This window comes from Aspergillus niger, assembly GCF_000002855.4.
Source record: "Aspergillus niger supercontig An13".
Taxonomy (NCBI): Eukaryota; Fungi; Ascomycota; class Eurotiomycetes; order Eurotiales; family Aspergillaceae; genus Aspergillus; species Aspergillus niger.
The window spans coordinates 728,764-756,067 of record NT_166528.1 but is presented as its reverse complement, the minus strand read 5'-3'; the positions used below and the strand labels follow the sequence as shown (position 1 = coordinate 756,067).

Here is a 27,304-nt window from a genome sequence, read left to right as displayed (position 1 = left end):
CTTTAGTACCGACTGGCACTAGTACCCGCATGACAGCTTGCTCTCCTGTATTTGAAGTTCCAAAAAGACATTTAGAAAAATGCAAAAGCATTAGGAGGGCTTGAAACAGCCCCAGGGGCCTATTTATCATATGCATGGTCAGACTTAACCTCAGTATAATTCCATTGGCTCAGACATCACTCACATTCATAGGGGCGCTAGTGAAGAAGAAGGTATATCTTTCCGCTTCACTGCAAGCTTTGCTCAACTTTTCCAAGTCGAACAACTCTCCAATAGGCATTCCCCATCCAGCAAGCAACCACTCATGAAGATGCCACTGAGCCTGTGTGCAAGGCCAAACTTCGAACGATCGCGTATCGCCTGCAACGGCGGAGACCTTCTTTTCCCAGAGAAATCTCAATAATGCTTCCGATGGCTCAATTCCGATATTCTCAGGTTTTTGCTTCTTGTAGAGCGCATCGAGTCGAGCTCGTTTGTCTCCTCTCATATTCTCATACTGATTGATGTAGCCAAACCGAATCAGGAGGATATCGCCTGGTCGAATGTCCTTATCTGTTAACCCTTGATATCTCAGTACCTCAATCAGTTGGTCAAACGGGACCGGATGAGGACTCATGGCATCGACAGTGTGGCCGTTTGCTTGATACCATCTGTACCAGTCTATGAGTATTCCACGTCCACCAATACCCCGTTCTGCAATGTCTGCAGTATAAGATCAAGTCATGTCAGAAAGGCTCTTTTTGTACATGTGTGTCATGAAAGCGGTAGACATAGCAGCCTTACGTTGAACTCCGTTCGGATTTGTGGATTCTCTGAACTCCTCTGCCGTTCGACCCATATAGTATAGCTACGTGCATGTCAGTCATACCATGCTCATGATGTTGAACCTTTTTCTCCACTTACCTCCTCTTTCTGGTAAGCGTAATGTCGAAATCCATCCCACTGTGAGCTACATTGTGGGTTAAACGACCACTATAGTTTCTCAGTCAGCGACCTACATTTGAGATTGGCAATTTCTGAGAATCGAGCATACCTCATCATCATGAGCAATTTTCAGAGGCGCTTTGTTAATCAACTTGAGCTCCAAGTTTTTGCGCGTCAAGGTAGGATATGATGAGGCATTTAAAGCCCAACTAGATATATTTTGGTCAACAACACACCCCATCCCCATGTAAGAATAGTGCCGCAGCTCACGTACTTCAAAGAGATCCGTGATCCAGTTCTAATTTCCTCCCTTGCTGCTCTCGCCACCACATCATCTGTAAGATGATTTAAACACCCAAGTTGATCATCAGGACCCCAAAGCCCCCATGCGTTGCCGGCAGGGCCATCCTTCTGCAGCGGCAGTTCGTTGAACGAAGGGTATACCTGATTTTTCGGGTCCATTTCACGGTATATGTCACTATTTACGATCAGTGCTATGTATCCGAGGGGTTATTCCCTTTCTTAAGGCTGATTGATTGCATAGTGTTCTATGTCGGGCCCCGGCCCCGACACGGGAATTTTCCGACGAGGAGATCCTCCGATGGCGGCAAATGTCCGTCGTCCAACGAATACAGAGGTCTAGGGCACCCGTCAAAACAGGTTCTTTGGAATATGTCCGATTTTGTCTATCGAACATTTTCCATAGCTGTCCGATGGGGAGTAACAGGACATTCATAATAAAATGTACAAGAGTCCACCCTTCCGTCCCCTCAACATCTCGCCCAGGTCACACAGTGTCTTGGGAACTTTGACCGGGTTCTAGCCACAGGCATTTATGAAGTGAGCTAGCAGAGTTTCAGAACTTTATGTCTTGGGGCGGAATGGCCCGTGTGGAGGTCCCGAACGGACCGGTAGGATCTATTTGGTTTTACAAACGTCAATGAAGACAGAAGAAGATCAACGATACAACTCACAATGTAAAACTTGGAGAACGGAAAACAGAGGGAAAGCCAATTCTAAAAATAATCTCAATCTAATATTTGTAGTAGGAATGTGAGCTACTATTGTTGTTGCTCGTGACCAAAGTAAGCTGTGTCCAACGCAGCTGCGGTCATTCTGGCCGCGTACGACTTGTTTCCAAGCAGTCTCAGTCCGTAAGTGGCGCTGGAAGCATGGCTGCGAAGATCTGGGCAAACTGTATTGTGATATGCCCAATCATGCTGCTCATTTAACATGCGGCGTCGGCTCGGGATCCATGTAAGAAAGGCACTACATGGCTTTTCGACAGTTTGCAAGACTCATTCGTCCATGATTCTGAGGAGTCAAAGCTGGCACTTGTATGACCCATTGTTCGCGGCCAATTAGAACCATCATTTCCTGGCTATGGCCGCTTTCCAGCACTCTGAGATCTTCCCCCAGTACTGCTGTGGATGGAGCTTCATGTGGCCAACATGCGGTGAGCCCTCGAACAACTCGAGGTCAACCGCCTGGTAGCCCAGGGTTTTAACTTGGGCGACATTTTCTTCGAGGTCCTCGAATCCTATAATCTCGTCTTCCTTGGAATACAAGTACAGCCGGCTGGACTCTCGAGTTGTGACTGACTCGTCATTCATTACCCGATCAGCCCATACTCCAGAAGGCTCAAGTCCGCGCAGCCGCTCCAGTATGTAGTGAACCCAGAGTAAAACAAACCACAAGGCTTGCGTGACAATAAATGGCCACGGAAAGAACTTGGATGTGCCCACAGCGATAGCCCGCGACCAATGACCGGCTTGTCTGGAGAGAGAAAGCCCACCGGGCGTTGAATCGCAAATGAGAAGCTTGTGGGGGAATCTATTGTCCGCGCCATGGCGTTTTTGGTAGGCTGTAAAGGCCGCAGCCAAGAAGATCCCGCCAGTGTTTGACATAGTATGCAGGAGAACTCGCTCTTCATCTTTGCCACCTCCTGTGGCAGTAGGGAACACGGTATCAATGACTGGCATCATGTCTTGTATCCGCTCTTCAACAGGTTGGCTTAGAGCCTGTAAGGTGCTTGACAACACAACAAGAATCCGAGCGGATGGGTATAGATCATGGAAGCCATCGGCGTATCTTGAGACATGCTTCGGCATACCGTCACCCCAGCCGAAAATGATGATTGTTGTTGGCTCGACTGTCCCGGTCGTTTTGGATCTCCTTCTGCCATTGCGCAGGTACACTCGGTCTGACAAAGGAATAAACCCCGCAGACAGCATTTTTGTATAAGCCCTACCCGAGTGGCAGTGGTAGGTTATGTGTAATGAACTTTAACCAGGAAAGAAAGAAAGACACAATATGTTTTCACAGAAATGGCCCCTGTGAATATAGAACAGAATTTTGCGGGCAGCTCCGCTGCACGCCTGTTGAATCTGTTGGCGTTGAAACAAAGGTACCACCATTGTAATGGTCCGTCCTTTTTGTAAAATAAACGCAAAACCGTTCTCCGAAGCTCTAGTTCCAAGCTGTCCGCCAATGTCTGCTCTGCTGGCGGGGTCGTTAGGGATGGCTTTGATTATTTTTTCAAGTCACCGTTGGCCTAGGACCTCGGCTGCGTTGGGATTATTAATCAGACGGCTTGCTGAGGTGCGCTGTAGAGCTCGAGATGTGTTCTAGTCAAGGACTGAGCTGCTTGTCGTGACTCCTTTCAGCTGAGGCATATGAGGCGACAATCCAGCTAGACTTGACACCAGGTCGCCCACGAGGCATCTACGAGAGGTTGGCTATGATCGTTCTGATTGGTCAGCAGGAGTCAGGGAGAGCTTCCATTTTAAATTACGGTATTTGACGAATACGGTGAATTACACGTTATACCACAAGAATATTGCGTATAGTTATTTCCGCAGCTTGACGGCTTGCACCGGCCGCAAGCACCCTGCAAGAGTGCGCCGAATTTAGGTATATCAATCTAATTACTATTGCCAGTTAATGCCGCCATTAGACTCCTCTGCCTAAAGAATACTTCTCTAAATGACTTCGAGGATTCTTTCTTGTGATCTATCTATTTTCATATATAGTCGAGTATGCTCTTCCTAAATTTACTGATATGGCTTCTTTGCTGATACTTTGGAAGCATTGGATTCGCTGACGACTCTGATTGAAGCAACCCCCCCCCCCCCTGTTGGGAAGATTGAATATACTGTTGAGAACTCAGCTATAGAGCCCGAAAATTTTTTATATAATTTGATCACTCCTAGAACTTTTTTTTCTATCTACCACTCTTGACAAACATTTATTCTTCTTCCCTTTTTTCCTCGATATATACAAATTTCCTTTCTCGTTATTCTGAATTGCTATCACTTTCATCTACCTGAACAAGTTCTCTGCTTAGCCGATTATATTGCTAGGCAAGTAACATTTTTAGCTCTCAGTCGATGTCTCGAGTCACACAACTATCCTATACCTATGTATCAATCCATAGCCCTCTCAGCGTCGAATCAAAATGTGCTCTTGCAAATATCCTAGGTCTTATTAATGAAAGGAATACACCGGCCCTGTCATCTTCAACACATTTATTCTCTGGTTAAAGATATTATTCCCACAATTTAACAATATATCTCTGAACATGAAAACTAAAAAGTAATAGATGTTCCATCTGGCATATATTCTTAGTCTTAAGTGCTACAAAGAAATCTTCCAAAGTCTCTGGTCATACTAGCTCGCTTACATTCCTGTAATACGATGCTTATAATATAATTCAAATCTATAGTAACAAGATTGGCTCGACCTGATGGTCAAATATTAAGCCGTCGAAGTTTCTCGCATATTTAAGTCAGGATTGGAGATATATGCACAAGCAAAAGATTAATGTCTGGCCAATGCGGGTGGTCTGTCAGGAAACAACAGTCTGACTTCTATTGCAGATCGTAAAATGAACCTTCCAGCCTTCATGATATCTAGGATTATGATCTAAATATCAAGCATTGCCCAACCACTGAGCGATATAAGCGAATAGAGCAATGCATGACTAGCGACAAGAGATCCATTCTCAACTCATACTATGGCGCTTCCTTGTTTTATTGGGGATGTCGAAAATTGACCTACACATCCACAGAAGTACCCGTTATGTGGGGCCTTCTATGAGTTGGGATAACTGAGTGGAATATACCGAAGCGGTAATCAGGGCCAAATAGGTTAGTTAAGTACCGATCAAGGTCTTAGGAATTATGGGAAGGGTCCGCAACCTAGTCATTGCTAGAATCACATACGACCATTTAAGTAGCCTCATAACACACTTTGTTGCATATTTGCACAACCTAAATACCGAAGGTACTGTGATTTCGAGCCCAGCCACTGTGCTGTTTAGGGTAACAAGAAAATGGAACCGGAAGATAACACGTCCACAGAGGACAGACAAAGGTTACTACAGGAACGCTGGGAAATTTTTCTGCTTGAGTGGTTTCCAATTAGAGAAGGCTACGATATCTCAGTCATGAGAGACTCCGAAACCTACGGTATGCAAATTGACATAGTCACAGTAACACATGAGATTTCCCATTTGACGTTCCATATTGTTGCTGGCGAATTTGATAGTCAGCATCGTGATCCTCAACTGCATTTCTTGGAAGACAGAGTACGCCTGATTATACCACCGATCACTAGCCGCTCAGGCTTTCGAACCTATTATCCCTGGGGAGCAACTTTGGTCGACAATACAATGACGTTCTACCGAAGATATGGCAATGATAACTACCTGTCGGATGAGAGCTTCGAAGGCGAGAGGTCGTCTGATATCAGTGACCTAGAAACGCCAATGGAAATGATAATGGGAGACTTCGAGTCAACAATGAACTCTGCCTTTCCCACTTTGGCTGATCTTATAACCGACTCTTCACCAAGCCCACATGTTAACGGTGCTAGTAACAGTGATGAAAATGGCACTGGTTCATGGCCATCCGTGGACACAATACCATTAGCCGAGTTTAACAACCGGTCAGAAGCTACACGAACAAACGGTGAATTCTACTATCATTACAATTCATCAGAAAGTTCTGAAGAAAAGTAATTTGGGGAAGATATATGTTTTCTCAAGATATTTCAAACTGGTACCATCCAACCACAACTTTACCAATACGTTTAGTATGACAAGTCGGAGATATCCTCATGATAGAATTATCTACTGTTGCAGATTCCGGTAGGCTCTTAATGTCTTCGCCTCCATAGACAATTCTATCTAGTGATATGGAAAATAATCTTAGGACGTGTTCTTTGTTGGCAAGTTCCCTTACGAGATTCAGGGGGCTTGACGCATCAAATTCCTCAGCATCAATCTTCGTAGTGCCACTTTTCAGAAGGCGATATCGCGGTCCATACCCAAGGATATGCAAGTACCGGCAAAAGCCTCTTATGTTTATTGAAACTCCGGAAAGCCCAAACACTAGTAGCTTCTACAGTAAAAGTATATAAAGCCCTTATATCTCGCGCTGAATCATCTCCCTTTCTACCAGTCCCACTATCTCACAAAAAGCAGCACCCTAACCAAACATGTCGTCAAGCCTTGTGCCAAACGCCCGTCTACCACTGGGGCCAACGATGGATCTAGAAACAGATCCAACGGCTGCACAGGAAAGCTACCGCCGAGAGCGCGCACGAATTAAACATTGGAAACAAGGTCTACGATGGTGGTTCCCCAGCGGCGAGCGTTATTTTATCACTGAGGAAAACGACGTTGACACCTACAACATACCAATTAATATGCTTAGGGTGTCACACTGTGATTCCCCCATGACATTTGACATCATCTTAGGTTACACAGACATAGAGGAACGAAACCCACACGTTCAGTTCCTGGCTAACCGGGTACGTCCACCAGTGAAGCCAATGATCGATCCCAGGGATGCGACAGTCTATCACCCCTGCGGGGCCACTGTGATAGGAGCCACTGTGGTAGGAGCCCCTGTGATAGAAGATCTCGTGGCAATCTATGAACGGATTGGCGACAATCCCTTGTCTTTTAAAGAGGCGGACAGATTTCCACAGAGGGTATCCAAAGTTGCTGGAGAGGATTCGCCACTGGCGGACATCCTCAGAGAAATCAAAATTAGTTTCGAGAAAACTGCGGTTCGCGATGGCTACGCCGATCCAGAGACTCCTTCTTCGTCCAGCTCGGAGAGTGATGAATGGCCTATTGCTCTTGGATATGACGGCTGTGGAGATGGCGTTCCTATTCGTGCCAATATTGGTGCACACAGAAGCAGCAGAAGAGTAATTGAGAGAGAGTATTCCCCAGCGACTGCAGCATACCTCGTGGATGCGTCTTCAGACGACTCTTTCAATACCCATGCTTTCAGAGTGGAAGACCAGATGCGAGACTGAGAAGGTACGCTTATTCCATATCGTCCAAGTGGAAGCTGCGAACGTGAGCAGCAGATGGTATGTCGATGTTGGGATGCGTGAGTGCTGGCATTGAAACTCAGCCAGTGACTACTAGGAGTCCAACGGTGGTTGTTATGACATACACACGTCCTGATCACTTTACCTTTACGGTATACAAATGAATGGAATATGTATGATGGCTGCTCATGGACTATTTTGGGTCGCTCAACCGCACATGCTGTCTTCATCCGCCTGAAATCGCCTGGTGTTATGTCTAATCAAAAGAAGCTTATTCATCTTAATAGCTTCGTATTGAGGCACTGGTCTGGCGTAGTGTTCCCATGTATTGAATTAGTTTTCTGTATGCACTCATCTCAGCCTCAAATAGGTTCAATCTAATCTGATCTAACACGATCTGACCTCATCTAAGTTTCTCTATATATGACGTCGACGCGTCACTGGCGCGTCCATCTATTGGTCTGTTAGGGAAAGTGGATTTTCGCGATTGTTCCAACATCTGGGAGGTTTGGAGGAGGAGATTGGATACCTATCTTTGTTAAAGTTTGGGAAGGATTGTGGCATGATGACAGCGTGGAAACTAGTGAATCATTCACTTGGAACAAGATGCGGTGATGAACGATGTGGTAGGGCTGATGTAATCTATGTTGTTCACAAATGGTCATGCGACGCATGTCACTTTCTGTGTTAATAGATTCTCTTGCATTTGCATCTCATCCCTGGCTAATGGATGCACCCTTTCAGTCCGCAGGGGCTCTCGAAATAAAAGCCCTTTAATGCAGAATCAACTCGATGTATCTAACTAGTTTACCAATAGCTGGAATGCAAACATCCTAACGTGTACCAAGCACAGCCTTACGCCTCTTCTCTCTAGCATATCTCCAGCTCCTTGCAATACCAGCAGTAACAGCACTCTTTATGCTTTGGGTAAAACTCGGCCATCGCACCGTCTTCCGAATTGCCTGTTCAACCTGTTGTCGCAAACCAGTATCCCCAGCAATGTTAAAGTCAAGGGTGCAGTGTGGCAAACTCTTACGTCCCCGTGAAGAGGAACTATGCGCATCCAAGGCAGTGCTATACCTTTTCCGGTATCCGAAGTATAGCTTCCTGCGAAACGCACTGGGCAAACTCCGAATGATACTTCCACGCACAGAGGGGTCCATGCACTGCTGCAGTCTACCAGGGGATCCGACACTTGAGACATTATTCATATCACCAAGCAATGTGCTATACAGTTTTCGAAAGTCATCCAGCTGGTGTTCTATCATATTCTGCACCTTCCGCGGATCATCGCCTCCAACTGACATCCTGGGATCCCCCAGATATGATATACCCGCTATAGTTGCATAGAGGTCCTGCTCAGCAAAAGTCTCAGGGAGTAACAGTAACGCGAGTTTGATCGCAGAGGATAAATTAACCTGATTTGCTTTCTGGACAAGTGGATCATCACAGAGAGTCCTCGTAGGTTTCTGGAGCCTCCCAGCAACATAGAGAGTATCCCATGTCGCGAGGTCCTGACAAAGGGTATCCATACTGATGACACCATACTTGATAAGCACCCCATTGATCGTAACAAACGGGTTGAAGTAGACACCCGCACCGAGTTCTTGAACGCGCGCTATTGCACGCTTCCCTAACTTGCCTAATGCTCCATAGTGATGCGGATTTTGCTGGAGATTGAGCCCGTGCCACTCCTCAGCGCAGGGGACTCCGAGAATAAAGTCTATCATCTTTTGGTTGCCTCCTTGCATCTGTGTAATTGCTAGTGGCGCGTTTTCATGGACGGAAGGGCCTGTTGAGGCCTTGGCACTCTGCGGGAACACGCCAGAGCCGTAAGCGAAAGCGTGGGCTACTGGAGGAAACTTTGCAACAATATAGTTGAGTTCCTCTTCGAATAATTCTTGTTGTGAAACGGCATGGTTTGTTGATGTAGTGAACGGGGAAAATCTGTTTTTGCTTGGTATCATTTGGCACGTGCGCGTTCTGATGCCTGTGCGGAGAACCTTCGGACGCATACTGTACATATGGAAAGCTGTTCTAATCATTGATGTTGATATTATTATATCCAATGAATCAGGATCTTGATTAGGCCTTCGTGATGGTATAAACGCTGAAGTTTGCGGGTATTTGCTATGTTGAGGAAGAATCTGTTGAAGCGAGGGGTTATCAAGGCAGACACTAACTATTCGGGTATAGTGCCAATTAAGACCAGCAGGGGTCTGGCAGGTACTTTGGTGCCAGCCACATAAGAAGTTTAGACACGCCCTTGTCTCTCCTTTCTCCTTCACACTTGAAGTTTTCATCCCGATACCGACTAGCAGATTGGCCCAAGTCATGGGGGTGGGTGCTACTATCCGCCCTGTGGAAACATACACGATTGGCTGGAGTCCCGCCAAGTGATCTGTATAGCGTTGATCTGCATATTCTTGCGGGGAAGAGACTGACGGGCCATGAATCACACAGAAGCTGTGTAGCAAAGTATTTGCTGATGGCGTCATCGTCCGTTCCAAGCAGGCAGGCAAGAATCTTAGTATGACAAAAATACTTGACAAGGTCCTGAATGTGTCCTGCGTGCGCCCTGATGTACCATTCCTCTATTCCACCTTTAATCTTCTTGTATGTTAGTTTATCAGGCTATTTTGTTATTCTATAGCTTCTCCGTCTCTTGTGTTCTTTTCTCTCTTGTTCCATGCTTTCCTTTTCCTCTAATTTTCCCTACTTTTCCCGGGAAATCATCTGGACCATTAGCGTCGAGGGATCGTCGAGGTAGGCTTTATACCACGATGCAGGCGACAAGAAGCGGCAGAGGGATGCGGAGACCCCGGAAAATCCAAACCTTATTTTGGACAGCTATTTTACCCCGGATTTCCCTGTCCTCCAGTGGAAGGGCAGAGACAGTCACAGTGGAACGATGACACGTGAATCGAATATCGTAGGCGGATCGCTTGCAGCGGCACTCCCAGTCACAGACAAGTACTGGTTTCAGCAACCGCATTTGCTACGACTGAACCTAGTCCTTCTCATACCGCTGCTCTCGTCCTCCACGTTTGGCTACGATGGTGAGGAGTGTATACAATAGTCACTTGTGTGACTCTAAAGACTAAAGACATGATATTACAGGGTCGTTGATGAACGGACTGCAATCCTTGGAACAATGGCAGACATACTTCAACAATCCCACGGGCAGCCTCTTGGGAACCATAGTGGCCGCGCAGTCCATCGGCAGTGTCATCGCGCTTCCATTCCTAGGAAACCTCTGCGACTGGTATGGTCGCAAGCCGATTCTATTTACCGGACTTATCCTCATCTGCATTGCCGCAACTATCCAATGTGCGTCGGTAAATCTGGCTATGTTCATAGTAGCCCGCATTTTGATTGGAATTGGAGGGATGTTCAGCTCCCAGCCAAGCCCGATGCTGATTGCGGAATTGGCATACCCTACACATCGTGGTAAATATACTTCGGCTTATTGGACCATGTACTACCTAGGTGCCATTCTATCCTCATGGTGCACGTTTGGCACACAATCACTATCTGGAAGTTGGTCTTGGCGCACCCCGTCCATCTTGCAAGCAGGGTATCCTGTGGTGCAGCTAGCCTTCCTCTACTGGGTTCCGGAATCCCCTCGCTGGCTGGTAGCCCAGAACCGGATCCAAGAGGCTACTGATATTCTAAAGATATACCACGCGGGCCAAAGGAATCCGGATGAAGTGCCTTCACCACTTGTTTCAGTGGAGATGGCCGAGATTTCGCATGCCATCGAACTCGAGAAGAGCTTCGAAGCCACGGGATGGTCCGCTTTAGTAGCAACACCAGGTAATTTCGCCTATTCTCTCCCTTGTTTAGACCGGCTACCGATACTAACAACAAAAACAAAGGCAACCGCAAACGAACCACGATCGCAATTTGCGTCGGCGCCTTCGCACAATGGAACGGCATAGCCGTAGTCTCGTACTATCTCTCCCTGGTCCTAGACTCTGTCGGTATTACATCCTCCTACACGCAAACCTTGATCAACGGCTTCCTCCAACTCTTCAACTTCGCCGCCGCACTAATGGCCGCCTTCCTCGTCGACCGACTCGGTCGCCGCACGTTATTTGTCTGGAGCAGCATAGGCATGTTCATCTCCTTTATAGTATGGGCAATTTGTTCGGCCCTCAACAGCGAGACTGGCTCCAAAGCCGCAGGCTACGTCGTCATAATCTGTGTCTTCGTCGTATACTTCCACTACGATATCGCCTGGACTCCCTTACTCCTCGGGTACCCCACAGAAATCTTTCCTTACTCGCTTCGCTCGAAGGGGCTAGCCGTCGAGATGATGTCCGTTTATGGATCACTTATCATTGCATCGTTCTGCAACCCGATAGGAATGGAGAATTTGGGATGGAGGTATTATATTGTGTTCTGTGTCTTCCTTATGGGGATCTTGGCCACGGTTTATTTCTATTTTCCGGAGACAAAGGGTCATACGCTAGAAGAGATTGCCGTTATTTTTGATGGGGACCGATCGGATCTGCGGCACGGTGATGATGATTGTCTCGCGGATGGGAAGAAATGAAGGCTATCTAACATGTGTTTATGACCATCTCTCTTTGGGCAGGACCGTCTAGAATGGAGTTATGAAAGAAGCAATTGAGATACGTCAATGTTGAAAGAAGAAAAGATTACACACAACACCAGAGATTCGCTAGTTGTCATACCATGGATGAAAAAAAGTAACCATAACCTTTATGTATGCCTGATTCACATAAAACCTATAAGGATTTCTCAGCACATAGGATTCTTATAAGTCTTTCCCACGTATAAAATCTTCCTATTACTCCAAGGCCTACTCAGTGTATATTTTTCACTGCATATTTAGCTTCTTTGTCATACAATAATTATAAACAATGTATTTTATATTCGGACAGCGCTCATACTATATTAGCCATGCTACTCATAATTGGAAACTAAGGGGAGGCACAGACAAATCAAAAACAGGTAGGCAAAAGATATAACGTCTTGGGTGGAAGACTAGACTTTCCTTTCCGGATGTAGCCGGGACTCCAAAAAATCAAATACCACCTGATGCAGGCGAAAGAAGGCCCCTTGGTGGCAATGCGTGTCTCCGCCCTCTTCAGCCCCCAGACTAACAAGTTCACATTCACAGCTTAAATTCCTTCTCAGCAATTCCGGTTGGCCCTTTAGAAAGTGGTCGTTTTCCGCGTCAACAATAAGACACGGCGTCACGATATCATGACTGATCCCTTCCAACGTATATTTGCTGGTTGCACGGCTAAGCTCTGCGGCTGAGTCCACACCAAAGGTCCATTTGCCATTACGCAAAGCCCAACGAGTCCCCGTCGAGAAGGAAGACACGAACTCAAATAGCAAATTGGGCACAGCGTCATATTTCCGCTCCACGAGCTTCTGGACGAGAAGTGGCTGCGCATTTCGAAATGCAGAACCAAAATCATACACGCCATCATCGAGCACGATCGCAGCCGCGCGATGTTCCTGCGTAGCCGCCCTAGCCACTAAGTACCCACCCATGCTCCATCCGAAGAGAACTATGCCATTAGCGTTGATTTCTGGGCGAGATATAGCATAGTTCACAACAGGCGTGAGCACCTTCTCCCAATCGTGTCGAAAGTGCATCCCTTGGCTTCGGATCGCCGCACCCTGTCCGGGACCATCGAAGGCGAGGAAGTTATACCCCCTAGCCAGAGCCGCTGCCCCAATTGCAAACCATCCCTCGCTCGCCGTTGAGTCAAACCCGCCATTGAAGATAATCGTGCGTAGTGGCTTGTCTGTCCTGTCAAATCGTACAAAATATCCTGGTAAAGATGTCTCCTCGTAAGGAATACTAATCGGCTCATAGCAAAACTCCGAAACCTCCATCGCCTTGACAAACGAACTTTCGGAGCTTTCAAAGAGAGACTGTGATATTTCATCTTCATTGACATTTTCTCGGCGGTAGAATTCCGCCGTTCGGAAGTAATTTGATGCACGAAGGTATCCATGGTAGGCACTTTCACTGTTTTTGGCTGTTTTCGAGTGGTCTGCGTTGGAAACTGCTCGCTCTGCGGCATTCCGCCACTCGCGGACCCAGTCTTCTTCATTTCCAGGCCGGATTTTGGAACATATTGCTATCACTTCCCCAAGATCTGCACCACCGTAATTGCTGTAGCCAGCGGCCCGGAGTGCTTCATAGCTGAAGGACCCGTTGGATTTGAAAAAGTGATTAAGAAGCATTGCTGGTATGTAGGTCAATAACTATGAAAGAGACTGAGACGATGCGAGAAGGTCACTTTAACATGGAGATCCAGGAAGTGGTTCTGATGTGGAGATGCAAGGCCATCTTGATTTGTTTGCAGTCTTCTTTTATACAGAGACAATGGTGAGCCGGGTGGTCTGACTTGAATTATTCGGGCCGAATTCATGAACTAGCCATTCTTAACCTGTGATGACAAACCAATTATGATTGACTAAATAGTAAATAACATTTACTGATCCTGACAGTTTGCCTGTCCCCTCATACCTCCAAGTAAACACCTCTTGAAAGTCGTCGCACATTGCTCACTTCACGATCCATACGGAACTTTTCTTGGGGTTTTGCCCATTGGGAGCTGGATTCGGCCCGACTCAGTAATCGGGGTACGTTGCCAAAAATGGATCTGGGTTGCCAGGATAATACCCAATCAAATTCCAGTACAGGGGGGCTTGCTTGAGATGCTCCTGGCTGTAGTTTCAAGGAAAGAATTGCTGTTTATGCTATGCTTCTTACCCCTCGGCTCAACTCTATTTTCAAATATGCATCTATAGCCTTCCTACCGGATGGACCTCTACAACCGCAGATTCATGGTAGAGTTCCTAAATCTTGACTGCATTCTTCTCTCCCTTTTTTTTTTTTTTATTTTTTTTATTTTTTCTTATTTATTTTTATTTATTTTTATTTTTATTTATTTTTTTTATTTATTCTTATTCTTACTTATTTTTTTATTTATTTATTTTTTTTTTTCTTATTATTATCATTACTCGGGACATCTTTGAACTCGCTGTGCTTCTGGGACCTGGTCACCTACTATCAAATCATAATGAAAGCTCCACAACCACAGCCCTTCGCCGCGCAGAGGGGTTTCGCGACAATAACAGATGAGGTCTATACTAGCAATGTATGTGACGAACCAACCAGTTCACCGCTCGCTCAAGAATCAGTGGCGGTCATCCTGATAACCAGATGGGGCGATGCCGCGCTTTAAATTGTCTCGAAATAAGCGACGGCTACCAGAGTATTTATATTCCCGCCAGCTTGATTCAATGTGGTACTAGGGAGAAGCCAGTTGGGTCAAGAAATGACCCACTATGGGGAGGCTGATGGTTGATGAGTGCCTAGGTACATGTGATTCGGCCCGAATTTCGTTATCCTTGACGTCAGCTCCGAACCAAACAAAAAGAAGCCTCGGTATTCGTCGACCTCTTCAGATCTCTCGTTTCGAGTTTCAAAATTCGGTCCGATAAGCAGCGACAGAATAGCGCCAATTACCTACTTCCAATCTACTCATGCAGACCGATTATGGACCCCTCCAAAACCCAAGAAAGAGACCAGAGACAAGCAAGCGCTGGGAGTCGCCCATCCATTACTGCATGTTTGCGATGTCGTACGCAGAAGGTGATTACAACACTAATTATTTCTGTACTCGGATATGCCTCTTTTCCTGATAATTAACTCTGCCCAGCTCAAGTGTGGCCGTCAGCGCCCCGTGTGTGCTCGATGCCAACGGGTGGACGCGACATGCTCTTATCCTTTGCCCCCGAACCGTCGGGGCCCACGCCCACGCTCACAACGCGCTCGGCTCCCAGAAAGGGCAACTGAACGCAGCCACCCGCAGGAACATTCTCGCCCTCGGCGAAGACCCCTTCAGCAGCCTTACATCGATCAGTCATCGCCATTACAACAGACATCGCCTTCGAGGATTGAGCCGCTGGGTCAGACCATTGTCACCCGAGGCCAAAGCGCGACCCCGAACCCCGTTGGCTTTGATGAGGGTCTTGAAGGGATATCGCATCCTCGCAGCGACACCGCAGTGCATGACGCTTCCGTAGTGTTAGCTACAGGAACGCCCGTATTGCTCGATGTACGCGCTAAGTTGACGCGTGGGGCTTGATACTATAGCGACTCTGGGCTGATTCCCAATTTGATATCTTCATAGTCCTATCCAAATCAGCTACGAACGATGTGCTCATCCGAAAAAGCAACAGACTCAGTACATACCCCTGATCAAGACCAGCCACCTCTACCTCCCACTGCCCTTGGTCTCTCTCTCCTGGAACTCTACTTCACGCGCATATATAATGCACCTCTACTATTCCACAAGTCTGTTTTATTTCAACAATATCTGGAGCAAAAGCTTCATGGCGCGCTTCTTAGAGCCTTATTGGCATTGGCAACACTGTGGGTTCTCCTGCGGTCCATGCTACCATTGCTTTCTGCTGGAGAATATCCTTTGCTTAACAACTATGTCCAGATTTCTTCAACCCTTCGATTCCGATAATGGAAAAGACCTCATTGGAGAACATGCTGAGTTAAAAGTCCTGAGTATATATCACTCTTCTGGTCTTCCATGGGCGAAAGCTGCTGAAAAGGAAGCCATTGTTGCTGCCGCAGACAGTCCGTCTCTCATGGTCATTCAAGCACTTGAGTGTCTTCAACACTATTGGTTCGCTATTGGACAGCCTTATCGGGGCAATCTTTGTCTTGGTAAGTTTCCATCCGTCACTAACAGCCATTAAATAATAACACACACACATCGTTGGTAATGTGTACTTTATGGGAAATGCAAGCTTTAACAGATTTTAACAGCATTAGCCTATCGTGCCTGCCATCTTCTCGGGTATACCAATAATTCGAATGGTATCGTTGGTCTTGATCATGACATGAGCCTTGAATCGGAGCTGGCTCGGCGATGTTTCTGGGCCTGCTGGACGTCGACATGCATCGTCATGGAGCCCGAGCCATATATCAAATCCTCCTGGCAGGAAGTCGCCATGCTGCCGCTTCCCGGGGAAATTCGATCCACACCATCAGGGTACAAAATAATGCCTGGCGAAACGATGGATGAAAACTGGACTTCTCGCGCTCTGACACCGGCAGCAAACTCGGGATCAGTCCCAGCGAACTTGATGAAAATGGTGGGTGTCTGGTAGGTCAGGAGAACTATTTTGCTTCCCTAGAGACATGGCAAACAGCAGCTGATAATGACATTACTTGCCAGGGCAAAGGTACAACTACTGTGCAAAGACAATAAGACCGGCTCTTTACTCTCAGAAAGGTTCGAGTCTGGTCGGAAATTGTCTCAATTAGCAACCTCATTTTACGACGCTGCAGACCATTACAGGAACTCTTATTCAGTTTCTAATGACGAGGGTAACCATCACCAGACTTCAATACCCCAGGACCAAGTCTTATTGCTCGTGCACGATACTCTCTATCACCAGTGCCAAATCAGTATCCATTCAATGATCGTGCCCTTATTTTCGGGCATCGAAAATGAAAACAGCTCGGAAACAATAGACGCAGCCGACCGGAGGCAAAGCGCAACAACTGTTGCAAAGCACGCTGATCTACTATGTCGCCTATTAGAACCGTATCTCTCGGGTCAGCGTCATGTTTCATTCTTACCTCCTCTCGTCGGCTATGCGGCGTTTGTCGTGGGCATCGTTCTTCTTCTCATGGAGATTTCATGCCCGAACAGAAGAAATCGAGTGAATGTGAATGGATTCGGCGTCGAAACCAGTGGGAATGGGAATGAGGAAAAGAATGGATATGGTCAGGGCTGCAGATTAAGCACCGTGAAATCAATATTGCATCTAATTGATCGTCATAGAGTTTATTGGAGGGCGTTGCAACGTCCGGTAAGTCTTCTCTGGTATTTTCTCATGCCGCTGATGCTTTGGATGGGTCTGGCATTGTACAAGGGTTTGACTATTGGTTTATAGTGGGAATTACTGCAGACTGCACTGCAGGGAGAATCTCAGAAGCATTCAACACAAAATCTACATCAACCGACGAATCTTCAAGATTGTACGTCAACTGAACCAGGTATCCCTTACAACTTCCTTTATGGAGAGGAAACACCGTTGAATTACTAATGTGCATCTATTCAGCTCATCTCCCAACACCCAGCCGTGAAAGCGAAAATCCCCAGACGTCCGCCGCAGGATACTCTCAAGTCATGGAGCCCTCAAGTGAAAATCCAGGCCCCATTGCTAGTATGCTGAATGACACTGCAGAGGACGGACCATCATCGGCGGTAGCTCAACATAGCTCCTGCTTGGCTAATAATGTTAACAACAACAATAATTCTGAAACAGCCGCAAATGAAGCAGAAGCAAACGCGATTGATCCATTGATTAGTGGGATTAATGTCAATGTACCTCAGGACTATGATTGGTATAACCTGTCATTTGCAGAGGCTGGGTTCGAGCAATTTGCTGGTCTTGAACCTTTGGCTCTTTTTCAACACGGATGGCGGAGGACATTTGGGTAGTTGGATTCGCGAGGGCCAGATAGTAATGCTTATATAAAACTTGCACAATTCTTGAAGTAGCTTGGGCAATAGCCACACGTATGTACCTACTGCATCTACGATATTCTTTGAGTAGAGCTAGAGTGTATTGCACTGGGTATGCGACGCGGTGCAGGGTACTATATTCATGTCTTGATGTAGAGAGGAGATTCTGAGACCAGTTTCCGGCTGGACAGTTTCGGAGTCTCATGTTTCCAATTACTTTTCCTTTGCAGCAGGAACAAAATTAATCATAACTATTTATCCACGTCAGGTTGAGATCAGTCTCTATAAGCCCTGAGACTTCATCATCATATGATACTTGCTTCTCAAGCGAATTCTCGGCCCAAAGTGATAAAACACCCACGGAAGGGGAGCAAACGCCAGGGCAAAGAATCCTAACAAGCTAGAGCCCCAGGGTACCCCCAAGCCGTCATACAGATATGGGCCAAACAGTGGGAAGACTGCTCCAAAAACCGAACGGAAGACTGCATTGGCCGCAAGCGCACTTGCGCCATATGGTCCGTAACAATCCGTGAGATATGAAGTGATGGCGAGAAAGAGTAGAATGAGACTGAAGCCGAACGGTGCCCCTGATACAATGCCCACGATCCAGTGTATCGGGGGCATCGCGGTCCAACCAAACCAGAATAAGCTGGCGGGGATCAGCCAGGCCAAGATGATAATGTGGGGGAGTCGAGCTTCTGGCTCGGGGCCAAGTTTGGTGACATATGTCGCGTGAATCTTGTTCACGTATGGTGAGGCGATTGTGGCTATTCCCATACCTGTGCCCATGCCTAGAAAGGAAAGCCCGGCGATACCGGGGGTCCAGTCACGGGACTGTTCATATACGATCGGATAGGCTGTGAAGTCCAGGTATAGGATCCCATAAATGAATGCCATATAGAGGGATAGTAGAAAGAGGATGGGCTCCGCAAATAGCATCAGCCAAGGACGGGTTAAAGAGGTCATAAGTTGTGAGTTGAGAGAGGGACCGGTCTGGACGATGCCCTGGCGACGAGCCTTATCTCGTAGGAGTTTGGGGGCGTATGTTTCTGGGAGGAAGAGCACGCATGCCGCATAAACTACGCCACTGACGATGAGGACCACCCAAAAGTTCCATCTCCAGGAGAGATACTCGGAAATGAACCCGCCAGCAACTGGCGCGAAGACGGGTCCAAGGAAGCTTCCTGCGGAAAACAAAGCCAAGGGAACAGACCGTTCGCTTTGCGGCCAGAGATCTGTGATAGACCCGCCCGAGTTGGTGACCGACGGAGAACCGAAAAATCCGGCGAAGAATCGAAAAATGATGAGCGATGAGATATTTGGTGCCAACGCACAGCCGATCTGGAAGAGAACAAACAGTCCTAGAGTAACCCGGAAAATGTGGTTGCGGCCGCTACATCAACCCTAGACGCATGAGCCAGCAGCCAAGGGACAGAGAGATTCGACAGACTGACTAGACTTCAGACAGAGGAGCGAAGATGAGGGGCCCTGATGCAAATCCCAACAGAAATGTCGTCACTCCAAGAGTGGCAACGGTGCGTGAACAGCCATATGTGGCAGTGATGAGGCTGGTTCCAGCGGTGTAAATACTCGAACAAAAGGCGATTACTCCCGTCATCACCGCCACGATCACCGTACACACCCCTAAATCATCGTTGGATGTTGATTAACTCCATGATCCCACTGTCACAGACCAAATAGGAGCATTTCTTACACTTTCTGGCTTTTGGCCATTGTCTGGGATCTTCCTTCTCATCGAGCTGGAGAAGCCCCTCACTTGCATTAGTAATGCACTGACCAGGGGTCTCGGTCGCTTCCGGATGACCCATTGATCGACTCGTGGCTAGCTTGCGCTGGCCACAATTGAAGAATAGCGGTGGAAGAAGGAGAATTGAATCCTGAGCGATTCAAGGCTACCTAAGGCCGGGGTGGCTCTTTAAGTAGAAACACAGTAGCGCATTAGGAATCCGGTGAGGCTGGTAGTCCTTCCAAGTGACTAATTGCGATAATCCTTTGGCGCCTGTAACCCAACAGGTCTTAGCATAGGGCTATTTCGAAACTAGAGCAAACCAAGCCAGGTACCCTGGTTCAAGCTGACGTGGCGCGCAAAGCTAATGATCGGAAGCTTATCTCCCCGCCGTCAGCATGCCGGAGGAAACTATTGTTGGCGCATCTCATGATATAGATGGTGTCATCCTCTACTAGATGTCCCTGAAAGGCACCAATGACAAATACATTGTGCCTTGTAGCGACGCTCTCTTTCCTTTTTTACGCAATTCTTCGTACTCGTCGACACAGGTACGTGTTATGGGCTGATGAGGTCTAGTATCCTTTCTCTGCCACTCCCTCAACCTTCAGCTCCATTAAAGGTCTGAGTTTGTTCCTGGCATAGCCGGGCGTTGAAGTTACGTTGGCCACCCAATTTTAACTTTTGCTCCTCCGTTTCAGTGCCATTATGGGCACTGGCATTGTTGGTTCAGGCATAGCCGATCTATATCTGGTCCTCTTTCTTCAATGTCTTGTCCGACGGATCAAGGCAGAATAATTACCCACTGGTGTGACGAAAGGGTGTATCTTGTATCGGGAGCAATACTCTGGTTAAATTGCGCTGGCGTGTCTCTCACCATCAACACAAGTCAGGATGGGCAAGCGGTGCTTATCCCCAACATACAAGGACACCCCTCAAAACCGATGATCCCGAAGTTTCGTCCGATCTCAAGGTACCATTGTCACCGAATACTAGAGAATGTGCGCAAGGGAGCCTCGGGAGGACCGATCACCCCTTGGCTGAATTTGTTGCACGCAGATTCCGATGTAGGGCTTGATCGGGTCCTGCAGTATGACGTTATATCCCCCAGCCTTGTTCCATCTTATTACTGGGTGGCTTTATACAGTGGCCGATTCCTTGAGGTTGGCGACGAGTCATTCGAACCAGTTTGAGCTCAGCTTCTAATCAAGCGAATCATTGGTGATGATGCACGAATCTGAGCCATTCTGCAGATGAAATTCGTTTCTCGTAGTAACTGCTGTCCAGCTTGTAAGTACTGAAAATATACATATCGAGAAGGGCGAACCCGATGGTTGATCACCCGGACGAGACAGTCACCTTGCGACCATCCCCGCCTTTGTACACCAGGCCGACCGTGGAGGAGATTAATGAGCGATGACGGCTTTTGCATTCCGCATGCCAGGATTAACAGCTAAATGAATGATGTCTATGACGATCAGGGCCCTGGTTTCGTGTTGGGATTAAACATGCAAGGGGCTTGCCCTTCCTTCGACATACCTTCCGCCTTCGGAATTGATTTACTTCCCTTGCTATGCATTTGTCAACCCGACTTGATCAGCAGTATAGCAATAAGACCGTCGCACTCTCCCATCCTTTATAAGTGGGCTCTTCGGAGAATTACGGGACCCTGATCGTCATCAAGTTGAAGGTTAGTAACCAAGTCAGCATCAAAAATGGAGCCGAAGGGCACCCGCATCGCCGCAGTCAGACTCTTATCGGAAAAGCCAGCAGTATACTATAATCGAGCATCATCTAAGCCGCAGGCCCCAGTCTCTGACTATGGTCAAGCGAAGGACGCCGATATGTTGGTGCATTTGGCTGGCAGTTGCATTATTTCCCACTTTCAAGTTTCCGTTCGAGGCAGCTATTCACCTTCCTTTTCAAACGGACACTCGACAATGGACGAGTATGTGCTTCCTTCATCAGTGTGAGTAACCGAATAGCAGAATGAGGTGATTATATACCTGGAAAATTTGGATGCCTCGAAGATGACTCCGGGTCTTGCTTAAACATCATCTGAAGCATCTGACATAAACTGCCAGTAATGGAGATTACGCCAACCCCTATAAGGGTGGCTTACCACTGCTAGTCACATTGAATCAACGTCGCTGACTATGTGGAGTGGTCGTCTACACGTGATATAACCAAGTGAATTGAAAGCCTTCTTTGTCTTTACGATTCATCAAGTAGCGACGCTCTCCCGCTTTTCCCCACGGAGCAGGAGCAATTTCCCTCCAATGCTCATGACATTCGGGGATTAATTCATTCCACATATCTCTCTTTCAAAGATGCAGAGACGCTACCGGAAGAAGAGGCAGCCCAAGTCTCGCCAGGTGAGTACGAGCCTCTTAGATGGACTGATCGGAGTTACCTAGCACTCCTCAGAGCGACTTCCTCATATGCAATCCGGTAGCAGTGTAACTGACCGATTCAACCTTCAACCAGGGCACGCCCGAGAGCCTCCACACGGAGGAAAAGCACAGTGATTGTCGCAGCTCTCTGTCTAGTCGCGAAACAGATGGAACCTCCACTTCATCTCCCCCAAAGCCGGCACAGGCAGGCTCCGTCCCAAGCCGCCGATTTAACCCGGACGAGCTATACCCAAAACACTTCACTTTGAGCGACATCGAGGTTCCAGCACACAACATGGTCTTTCTCGCTTGCCCAGGCTCGGAAAGAAAATGCCCCCACTGCAAACGCCACACGCGTCACCTGGGCTGTATCGTGATTGCCATAGATGGAGCGTGCCGCAATAATGGCAGATACGGAGCCCGGGCGTCAACTGGGGTCTACCACGGCCACGACCATCCCTTAAACGGAAGTGCCAGTCTTCCCCCCAATCTCAAGCAAACAAGCCAGGTCGCCGAACTCGCGGCCTGCGAGAGGGCTCTGCTTGGTGCGTACGTCATGCAAAAGTGCTGGGATGGATTATCCGAAATGACAGGAGATGGAGAAGAAAGGCTTCACACCGTGGTGATCAAGTCAGACTCGGAGTATGTGGTGCGCGGAATGACCGAATGGATCTTCAAATGGAAAGCCAATGATTGGACTACCGCGAAGGGCTTGCCCGTCGCCAATCAAGAGCACTTTAAGAAGATTGATTCTCTTGTCGAATCTCTTGAAAATGAGCAGGTCCCTGTCCAGTTCTGGCAGGTTCCGAGAGAATTTAACCAGGAGGCGGATAGGCTGGCAGCGTCTGCTCTGGATGATGATTGAATCACTATACTCGCCGTTGGAAATAGCTTCACTTAGTGTCGATGTGTGGGTTGACTCTGTGGATACTAGTTATTCTCTAAGCTTGTGCTGTCATATCCATAATATCTTTCAATTAGCTTATCCAACACCGTGCAGTAAGCATGCGTACGCTTTTTCGAGTACCAACCTAAGTAGGTACAAGAGACCCCACTATCCCCAATTTATCCATATTTAAATATGAGTGATGATGGTAAATTGATACAAGCAGTACATAGAAAGATTCACATTCATCATAAACCCATGTCAACAATCCCAGCACTGACGTCGATGCAACTAACAAATTTGACTATCCGAGATTGTAGCGCATCCCCTTAGAAGACCCTTTGTCATACAACAGCACCATACTATCATCGCACTAAAGCCACGTGCTAAGGGCTCAATAAATCTTTGCGGTCTACCAAGAACAGTGCCCGGAATCAATCCTCAAATCCGCACTGGTCATCATATTACTCCCATCCTCTAATATACAACACCGAAGCCCGGACCTCTTCGATAGTACTCAAACTAAACAGCATATTAATCCCAACTCACCGTCTGTAGATTCCTGGTTTCTGGAGCGCCTCCGCCGTAGCCGCCGAGGGAAGATGTACAATGAGTTCCACTCCCTACCAGATGATGTTCCTGTAGAATATCAAACTCTTAATGTCTCTCTTGAGAAGACACATCATTTGTGGAAGGCCAACTCCTGTGTCGTTGGCCTGTATCTGTTCTGTAAGGATTCAGCCATCCTACTTCGTTCTGCAGACTTAAGTGCTAAGCAATGATCAATTACCATCGGCAAATGGAGATGATGGATCGTTAATCAACGGTCCACAATCGTTGGATGTCCGACCGACATCCATGAACCGTCCAAAAGGCGCGTCTGGGATCCATCAGCGCCATCTACTGGATTGGGATATTACTTAGTGCTCCCATCGCCGCCTGGACATACAATCAATCTGGTCGGAGAGTAAAATTCTACGTCAGAATATTCCTTGTTACTGTCGGCATTTCACTACAATCCGAAGAACCGAGTTATACTGTCTTTAAAGTTGCTCGCTTTATGGTCGGTAAGAGCAGCGGGTTTATAAGCAATGCAGCCCCATTGTTGTTCTATGAAACCTCTATCCAAAACAGCATCATCGCCTAAGTGAACATAGTCTTTGCCAGAACAACAATCCTTGGAAATATTGAACCATCTTGTTTGAGGTGTGGGTACGCATCACTCAGAGCAGCATCTGCTGAAAGGTACCGCAGCTATCAGTATAAACGCTTACACTTTGAGGGGAACGAATCCTCTCACTTCTGTTTCCAACGGTATACGTGTTGAAATAAGGCAATGAATTCGGCTAGCAAATATTGATCTAAGAAGGGCTTTTATTGCCAAGAGGGATGGGCACTCATAGCGCTTACAACTAGCGGGGTCGCATCCACAATTAGTAACCAGGAGATAACTTGGAATAGTATCCACCTGGGCCAAAGAAGGAAGGAAGAACGGGTACGAGATAAATCGTATCTAGATACTTCTGTATCTGTACATAGTAGAGAGATGGAGTGTAAATCTCTACCTATTGCATGCTCTCTACTCACCGTTGCATATGCACCCCACAATAATTTTTCCGGGATAACCTCGGCCCCTATGGCACGCGACCAACAGGCACAATACACTTTTGCAACTGCATTGGCATCTTGGCAAGCATGGTTTCCATGCGTACTGCGTCCAAAGTGGCCAGATAAGTCATGATGGCCAAAGATAACACGCAATCCAAGTCTACTTTTACCAACACACTATCCGGGTACGGTTCCCTAGTCCAGTAAAGTCTCCACTGCCTGAGTCAGCGCCTAGACGCTAGTTTTGATTTCGTGGGTTAGCGCCAAGCAGTACATTGAGCACTGCATACTGTTCGAAGAGCTGCACAACATAGGATAATTCTGGTCTTGGCAGATGCTGTTTACACGGTAATGTGAGCACTCTGTCAACGAGTCCTACGAGGTCAGAGAAATTCAACAATGTTCCTAGCGAGCCAGTCAGCACATATTGACATGCGCAGGATGACCGAAGCTCATGACAGAGAACTGTTCGAAGGACCATTGCCTGATGTATACCGGTTCCCTCGTTAGTATGGGGCTGCGAAATTTGCCACGAGCATAGCAAATTAGATCAAATGAGCATCGATTACGGCCATCTAAGAACGGCGCAATCGGGGAGAGTATGCGTTAGCCATCGATGAGCACCTCTGCTTCTGGATAGCTTTCAAATAGCCTTCAGTAATAGCTAGAATTGTTAACGGAGCATCCCGGATCGCTCAGGGCGCGCATTTCTGTCCCCCACGCTTCGGCCCGCTCTATGAGCATAAGCGCCAAGCCCGGCCGACAACGGACAGATGGATTCCTCGGGCTCTGTAAACTGGTTAGAGCATCCTTAGTAGCCTAGAGAAAATTGTACTGGGATCCCCAGGAACAGATCGCAAATAATTGCCAGATCAGGACCAGAAGACAGCACGCATGCCACCGGTCGAACCACCTCGGGTTCTCGGGTTCGGGGCAGATTACCAAATTGACATTAGACCCAGTCATATTTGACGGTGCAGTTCAGACACATCATACATTGTAGCAGGGTGCGATTGCTGCCAGGGCCAGATTAAGCTCAGAAGCAATTAGAAGATGCGTTGCACACGAAATGCTGTGTTGAGTTCGTGCGATGGCGTCATCTTGGCAGTGCAAGTGGCCATGCTAGTTGTGCTTGATTCCGGATATACCGGATTATTATCTCTTCTGCCTAACGAGCCCCTTATGCTGATTTGTTGGCTCTAAAGCACTGTTGATACTTGGTCAGAAGCCGGTATGGCATCAATGCCGAAACGGAATTGACTGTTGGTGCTTGGGTCTCGTCTTTGGCTTTGTCCCCGCCTGTACCCCATGTCTGCTATCGCTAGCCTCTGAGCGGTGTCTTGGTGTTGAGCACTGGAATAATATCATTCGCCAGTGTACCTGCTGCTAGCTGGGCGCCATGATAAACGAAGGATCAGATCGCGTTTGCACACTATACAAAGTAGCTTCCAAGTCAAGGAACTATTTCTCCGGATTCTCGGAGCAGCCACAAACATCATTGCGCTCCGTTGTCCGACTGTTGGCTCACTCCGCTTCCACGAGGATTGGACGTCCTTCCAGAAGGATCCGCCCATAACGAACGGCTTCCAGGCTTCACCATCGTCAATTTGGATGCTCTGCGTTCATTCGCGATAAAGTGCTGACCCTATCTGATTGGGGACAAGCCGTCTTGCCGAGGCCTCATCACGCGTGCTGCCCCACAGTCAATCTAGGGGCCAATCATTAACCAGTGTAGACTAGCGGGTAGGCCGAATCGGTTTCACGCGCATGGCAAGGAGTTCAAGTTGCCTCAATCAATAGTCCGCCAGTGATCGTCCAGTTCTCTCCTGTTTCACCTGAGGTGGTAGTGCGCGTCCTCAGATAAGAGCCAGGCATCGAGTGTCACGCATGGAATAATTTATGCATTCTGTAATGGCGCGGTGGTCATTGATCCTGGCCAACTGGGCGCTAACCAATCCGCCTTGGAAAACGGTAAACTTCACGCATAGTGCGGTAGATGACGAAGCGAGCGGGTCCGAGTGGCTGTCAGCGGTGGCACTTATCGCTCAGTCGACCGTCATCACAACTCAAGCAGGCCATTCGCAGGATAGCATCCGCCACAGATCAGATTATTGCCCCGGATAAAGACACTTTTGAGTTTCCTTGCTTTTCCCAAATGTCACGGCCGAAGCGTTGTCTTGGCCTCACGCGGGCAACCTCCGTACCAAGTCCAGGCACCGTGGCCAATTGTATCTCGGAAATAAAACAATCGTGCGCGGTTGTGCCAAGAACAACAGATTGAAGTATCTCGCAGCGCTGGGGCTGGTGCCGCCACTCAAGCGGGGAAAAGATAATTGCCAGCGACCGTCCCAAAGCCCCCAATGGTGCGAAGGCGAAGAATTCACAGACAAGGATAAGTGATAACCTCTACAGTGGATCCAGCTTCAGGTCCGGATCCACGGTGGCTTGCTTGGCGGTGCTGGAGAACTCCCATCGAGGCCAATCACGGCCAACTGCGACTCGTTCGCGTCGTCGTTGGTCTCCGCCGCGAATGGATATCGGTTTCGATGGATCGCTTCGACGCCGCGTGGATGGGGCGCTTTGGTATCCGTTTCGGGGGTTGAAGCTGTTGGAGCCACCCTCTCCTGAACGACTAACCCGACCGTATGCGACATTCTTATTCTCGCTGGTGCTCCGCCTGCCTCGAGGCAAAATTCGATGATATGATGAGTGCCGACTCTCCGCCCTGCCGTCGCTCCCGAGAAGACTATCTTCCCAGATAGTTCCTTTTGTTCCGCCTTACCCCAGATCCGAAACTTTGTCTCCTTTCCTCCCTCCCCTGGACAGCTCTCGTCGCTCTGTCCAT

At 47.8% G+C, this 27,304-nt stretch overlaps 14 protein-coding genes across 14 annotated transcripts; 8 read left to right on the top strand and 6 right to left on the bottom strand.

The window, feature by feature from the left end:
• Positions 1 to 71: 71 nt before the first annotated feature.
• On the bottom strand, positions 72 to 1,386 carry An13g03300 (uncharacterized protein; the record flags this gene model as incomplete). The annotated part of the gene is made up of 6 exons (XM_059743948.1): positions 72 to 119; positions 185 to 693; positions 784 to 847; positions 904 to 972; positions 1,034 to 1,133; positions 1,199 to 1,386. 6 exons carry the CDS (start codon positions 1,384 to 1,386, stop codon positions 72 to 74), a joined length of 978 nt encoding a protein of 325 aa, XP_059602167.1.
• Positions 1,387 to 2,294: 908 nt separating this feature from the next.
• On the bottom strand, positions 2,295 to 3,158 carry An13g03290 (uncharacterized protein; the record flags this gene model as incomplete). Its single annotated transcript, XM_001396427.1, has 1 exon — positions 2,295 to 3,158. The coding sequence occupies one exon, from the start codon at positions 3,156 to 3,158 to the stop codon at positions 2,295 to 2,297; it is 864 nt and encodes a 287-aa protein (XP_001396464.1).
• A 1,947-nt stretch (positions 3,159 to 5,105) lies between these two features.
• An13g03280 (uncharacterized protein) lies at positions 5,106 to 5,944 on the top strand (the record flags this gene model as incomplete). Its single annotated transcript, XM_059743947.1, has 2 exons — positions 5,106 to 5,208; positions 5,286 to 5,944. The coding sequence occupies 2 exons, from the start codon at positions 5,106 to 5,108 to the stop codon at positions 5,942 to 5,944; spliced, it is 762 nt and encodes a 253-aa protein (XP_059602166.1).
• A 479-nt stretch (positions 5,945 to 6,423) lies between these two features.
• Positions 6,424 to 7,254, top strand: An13g03270 (uncharacterized protein; the record flags this gene model as incomplete). Its single annotated transcript, XM_059743946.1, has 1 exon — positions 6,424 to 7,254. The coding sequence occupies one exon, from the start codon at positions 6,424 to 6,426 to the stop codon at positions 7,252 to 7,254; it is 831 nt and encodes a 276-aa protein (XP_059602165.1).
• Positions 7,255 to 8,105: 851 nt separating this feature from the next.
• On the bottom strand, positions 8,106 to 9,724 carry An13g03260 (uncharacterized protein; the record flags this gene model as incomplete). Its single annotated transcript, XM_059743945.1, has 3 exons — positions 8,106 to 9,002; positions 9,057 to 9,454; positions 9,646 to 9,724. The coding sequence occupies 3 exons, from the start codon at positions 9,722 to 9,724 to the stop codon at positions 8,106 to 8,108; spliced, it is 1,374 nt and encodes a 457-aa protein (XP_059602164.1).
• Positions 9,725 to 10,183: 459 nt separating this feature from the next.
• An13g03250 (uncharacterized protein) lies at positions 10,184 to 11,830 on the top strand (the record flags this gene model as incomplete). Its single annotated transcript, XM_001396423.1, has 3 exons — positions 10,184 to 10,331; positions 10,393 to 11,088; positions 11,151 to 11,830. 3 exons carry the CDS (start codon positions 10,184 to 10,186, stop codon positions 11,828 to 11,830), a joined length of 1,524 nt encoding a protein of 507 aa, XP_001396460.1.
• Positions 11,831 to 12,285: 455 nt separating this feature from the next.
• An13g03240 (uncharacterized protein) lies at positions 12,286 to 13,506 on the bottom strand (the record flags this gene model as incomplete). Its single annotated transcript, XM_001396422.1, has 1 exon — positions 12,286 to 13,506. The coding sequence occupies one exon, from the start codon at positions 13,504 to 13,506 to the stop codon at positions 12,286 to 12,288; it is 1,221 nt and encodes a 406-aa protein (XP_001396459.1).
• A 1,110-nt stretch (positions 13,507 to 14,616) lies between these two features.
• An13g03230 (uncharacterized protein) lies at positions 14,617 to 17,801 on the top strand (the record flags this gene model as incomplete). Its single annotated transcript, XM_059743943.1, has 9 exons — positions 14,617 to 14,647; positions 14,737 to 14,912; positions 14,991 to 15,389; positions 15,465 to 15,706; positions 15,780 to 16,012; positions 16,115 to 16,454; positions 16,527 to 17,166; positions 17,251 to 17,335; positions 17,419 to 17,801. 9 exons carry the CDS (start codon positions 14,617 to 14,619, stop codon positions 17,799 to 17,801), a joined length of 2,529 nt encoding a protein of 842 aa, XP_059602163.1.
• A 306-nt stretch (positions 17,802 to 18,107) lies between these two features.
• An13g03220 (uncharacterized protein) lies at positions 18,108 to 19,654 on the bottom strand (the record flags this gene model as incomplete). The annotated part of the gene is made up of 3 exons (XM_001396420.1): positions 18,108 to 19,218; positions 19,280 to 19,469; positions 19,540 to 19,654. The coding sequence occupies 3 exons, from the start codon at positions 19,652 to 19,654 to the stop codon at positions 18,108 to 18,110; spliced, it is 1,416 nt and encodes a 471-aa protein (XP_001396457.1).
• Positions 19,655 to 20,140: 486 nt separating this feature from the next.
• On the top strand, positions 20,141 to 20,765 carry An13g03210 (hypothetical protein; the record flags this gene model as incomplete). Its single annotated transcript, XM_059743942.1, has 2 exons — positions 20,141 to 20,194; positions 20,274 to 20,765. 2 exons carry the CDS (start codon positions 20,141 to 20,143, stop codon positions 20,763 to 20,765), a joined length of 546 nt encoding a protein of 181 aa, XP_059602162.1.
• A 522-nt stretch (positions 20,766 to 21,287) lies between these two features.
• On the top strand, positions 21,288 to 21,545 carry An13g03200 (hypothetical protein; the record flags this gene model as incomplete). The annotated part of the gene is made up of 1 exon (XM_059743941.1): positions 21,288 to 21,545. One exon carries the CDS (start codon positions 21,288 to 21,290, stop codon positions 21,543 to 21,545), a length of 258 nt encoding a protein of 85 aa, XP_059602161.1.
• A 113-nt stretch (positions 21,546 to 21,658) lies between these two features.
• On the top strand, positions 21,659 to 22,830 carry An13g03190 (uncharacterized protein; the record flags this gene model as incomplete). The annotated part of the gene is made up of 4 exons (XM_059743940.1): positions 21,659 to 21,702; positions 21,805 to 21,947; positions 22,133 to 22,510; positions 22,559 to 22,830. The coding sequence occupies 4 exons, from the start codon at positions 21,659 to 21,661 to the stop codon at positions 22,828 to 22,830; spliced, it is 837 nt and encodes a 278-aa protein (XP_059602160.1).
• Positions 22,831 to 23,263: 433 nt separating this feature from the next.
• On the bottom strand, positions 23,264 to 24,940 carry An13g03180 (hypothetical protein; the record flags this gene model as incomplete). The annotated part of the gene is made up of 8 exons (XM_059743939.1): positions 23,264 to 23,326; positions 23,401 to 23,490; positions 23,533 to 23,597; positions 23,642 to 23,731; positions 23,890 to 24,009; positions 24,293 to 24,416; positions 24,504 to 24,678; positions 24,750 to 24,940. The coding sequence occupies 8 exons, from the start codon at positions 24,938 to 24,940 to the stop codon at positions 23,264 to 23,266; spliced, it is 918 nt and encodes a 305-aa protein (XP_059602159.1).
• A 1,430-nt stretch (positions 24,941 to 26,370) lies between these two features.
• An13g03170 (hypothetical protein) lies at positions 26,371 to 27,087 on the top strand (the record flags this gene model as incomplete). Its single annotated transcript, XM_059743938.1, has 3 exons — positions 26,371 to 26,507; positions 26,673 to 26,763; positions 26,887 to 27,087. The coding sequence occupies 3 exons, from the start codon at positions 26,371 to 26,373 to the stop codon at positions 27,085 to 27,087; spliced, it is 429 nt and encodes a 142-aa protein (XP_059602158.1).
• Positions 27,088 to 27,304: the final 217 nt, after the last annotated feature.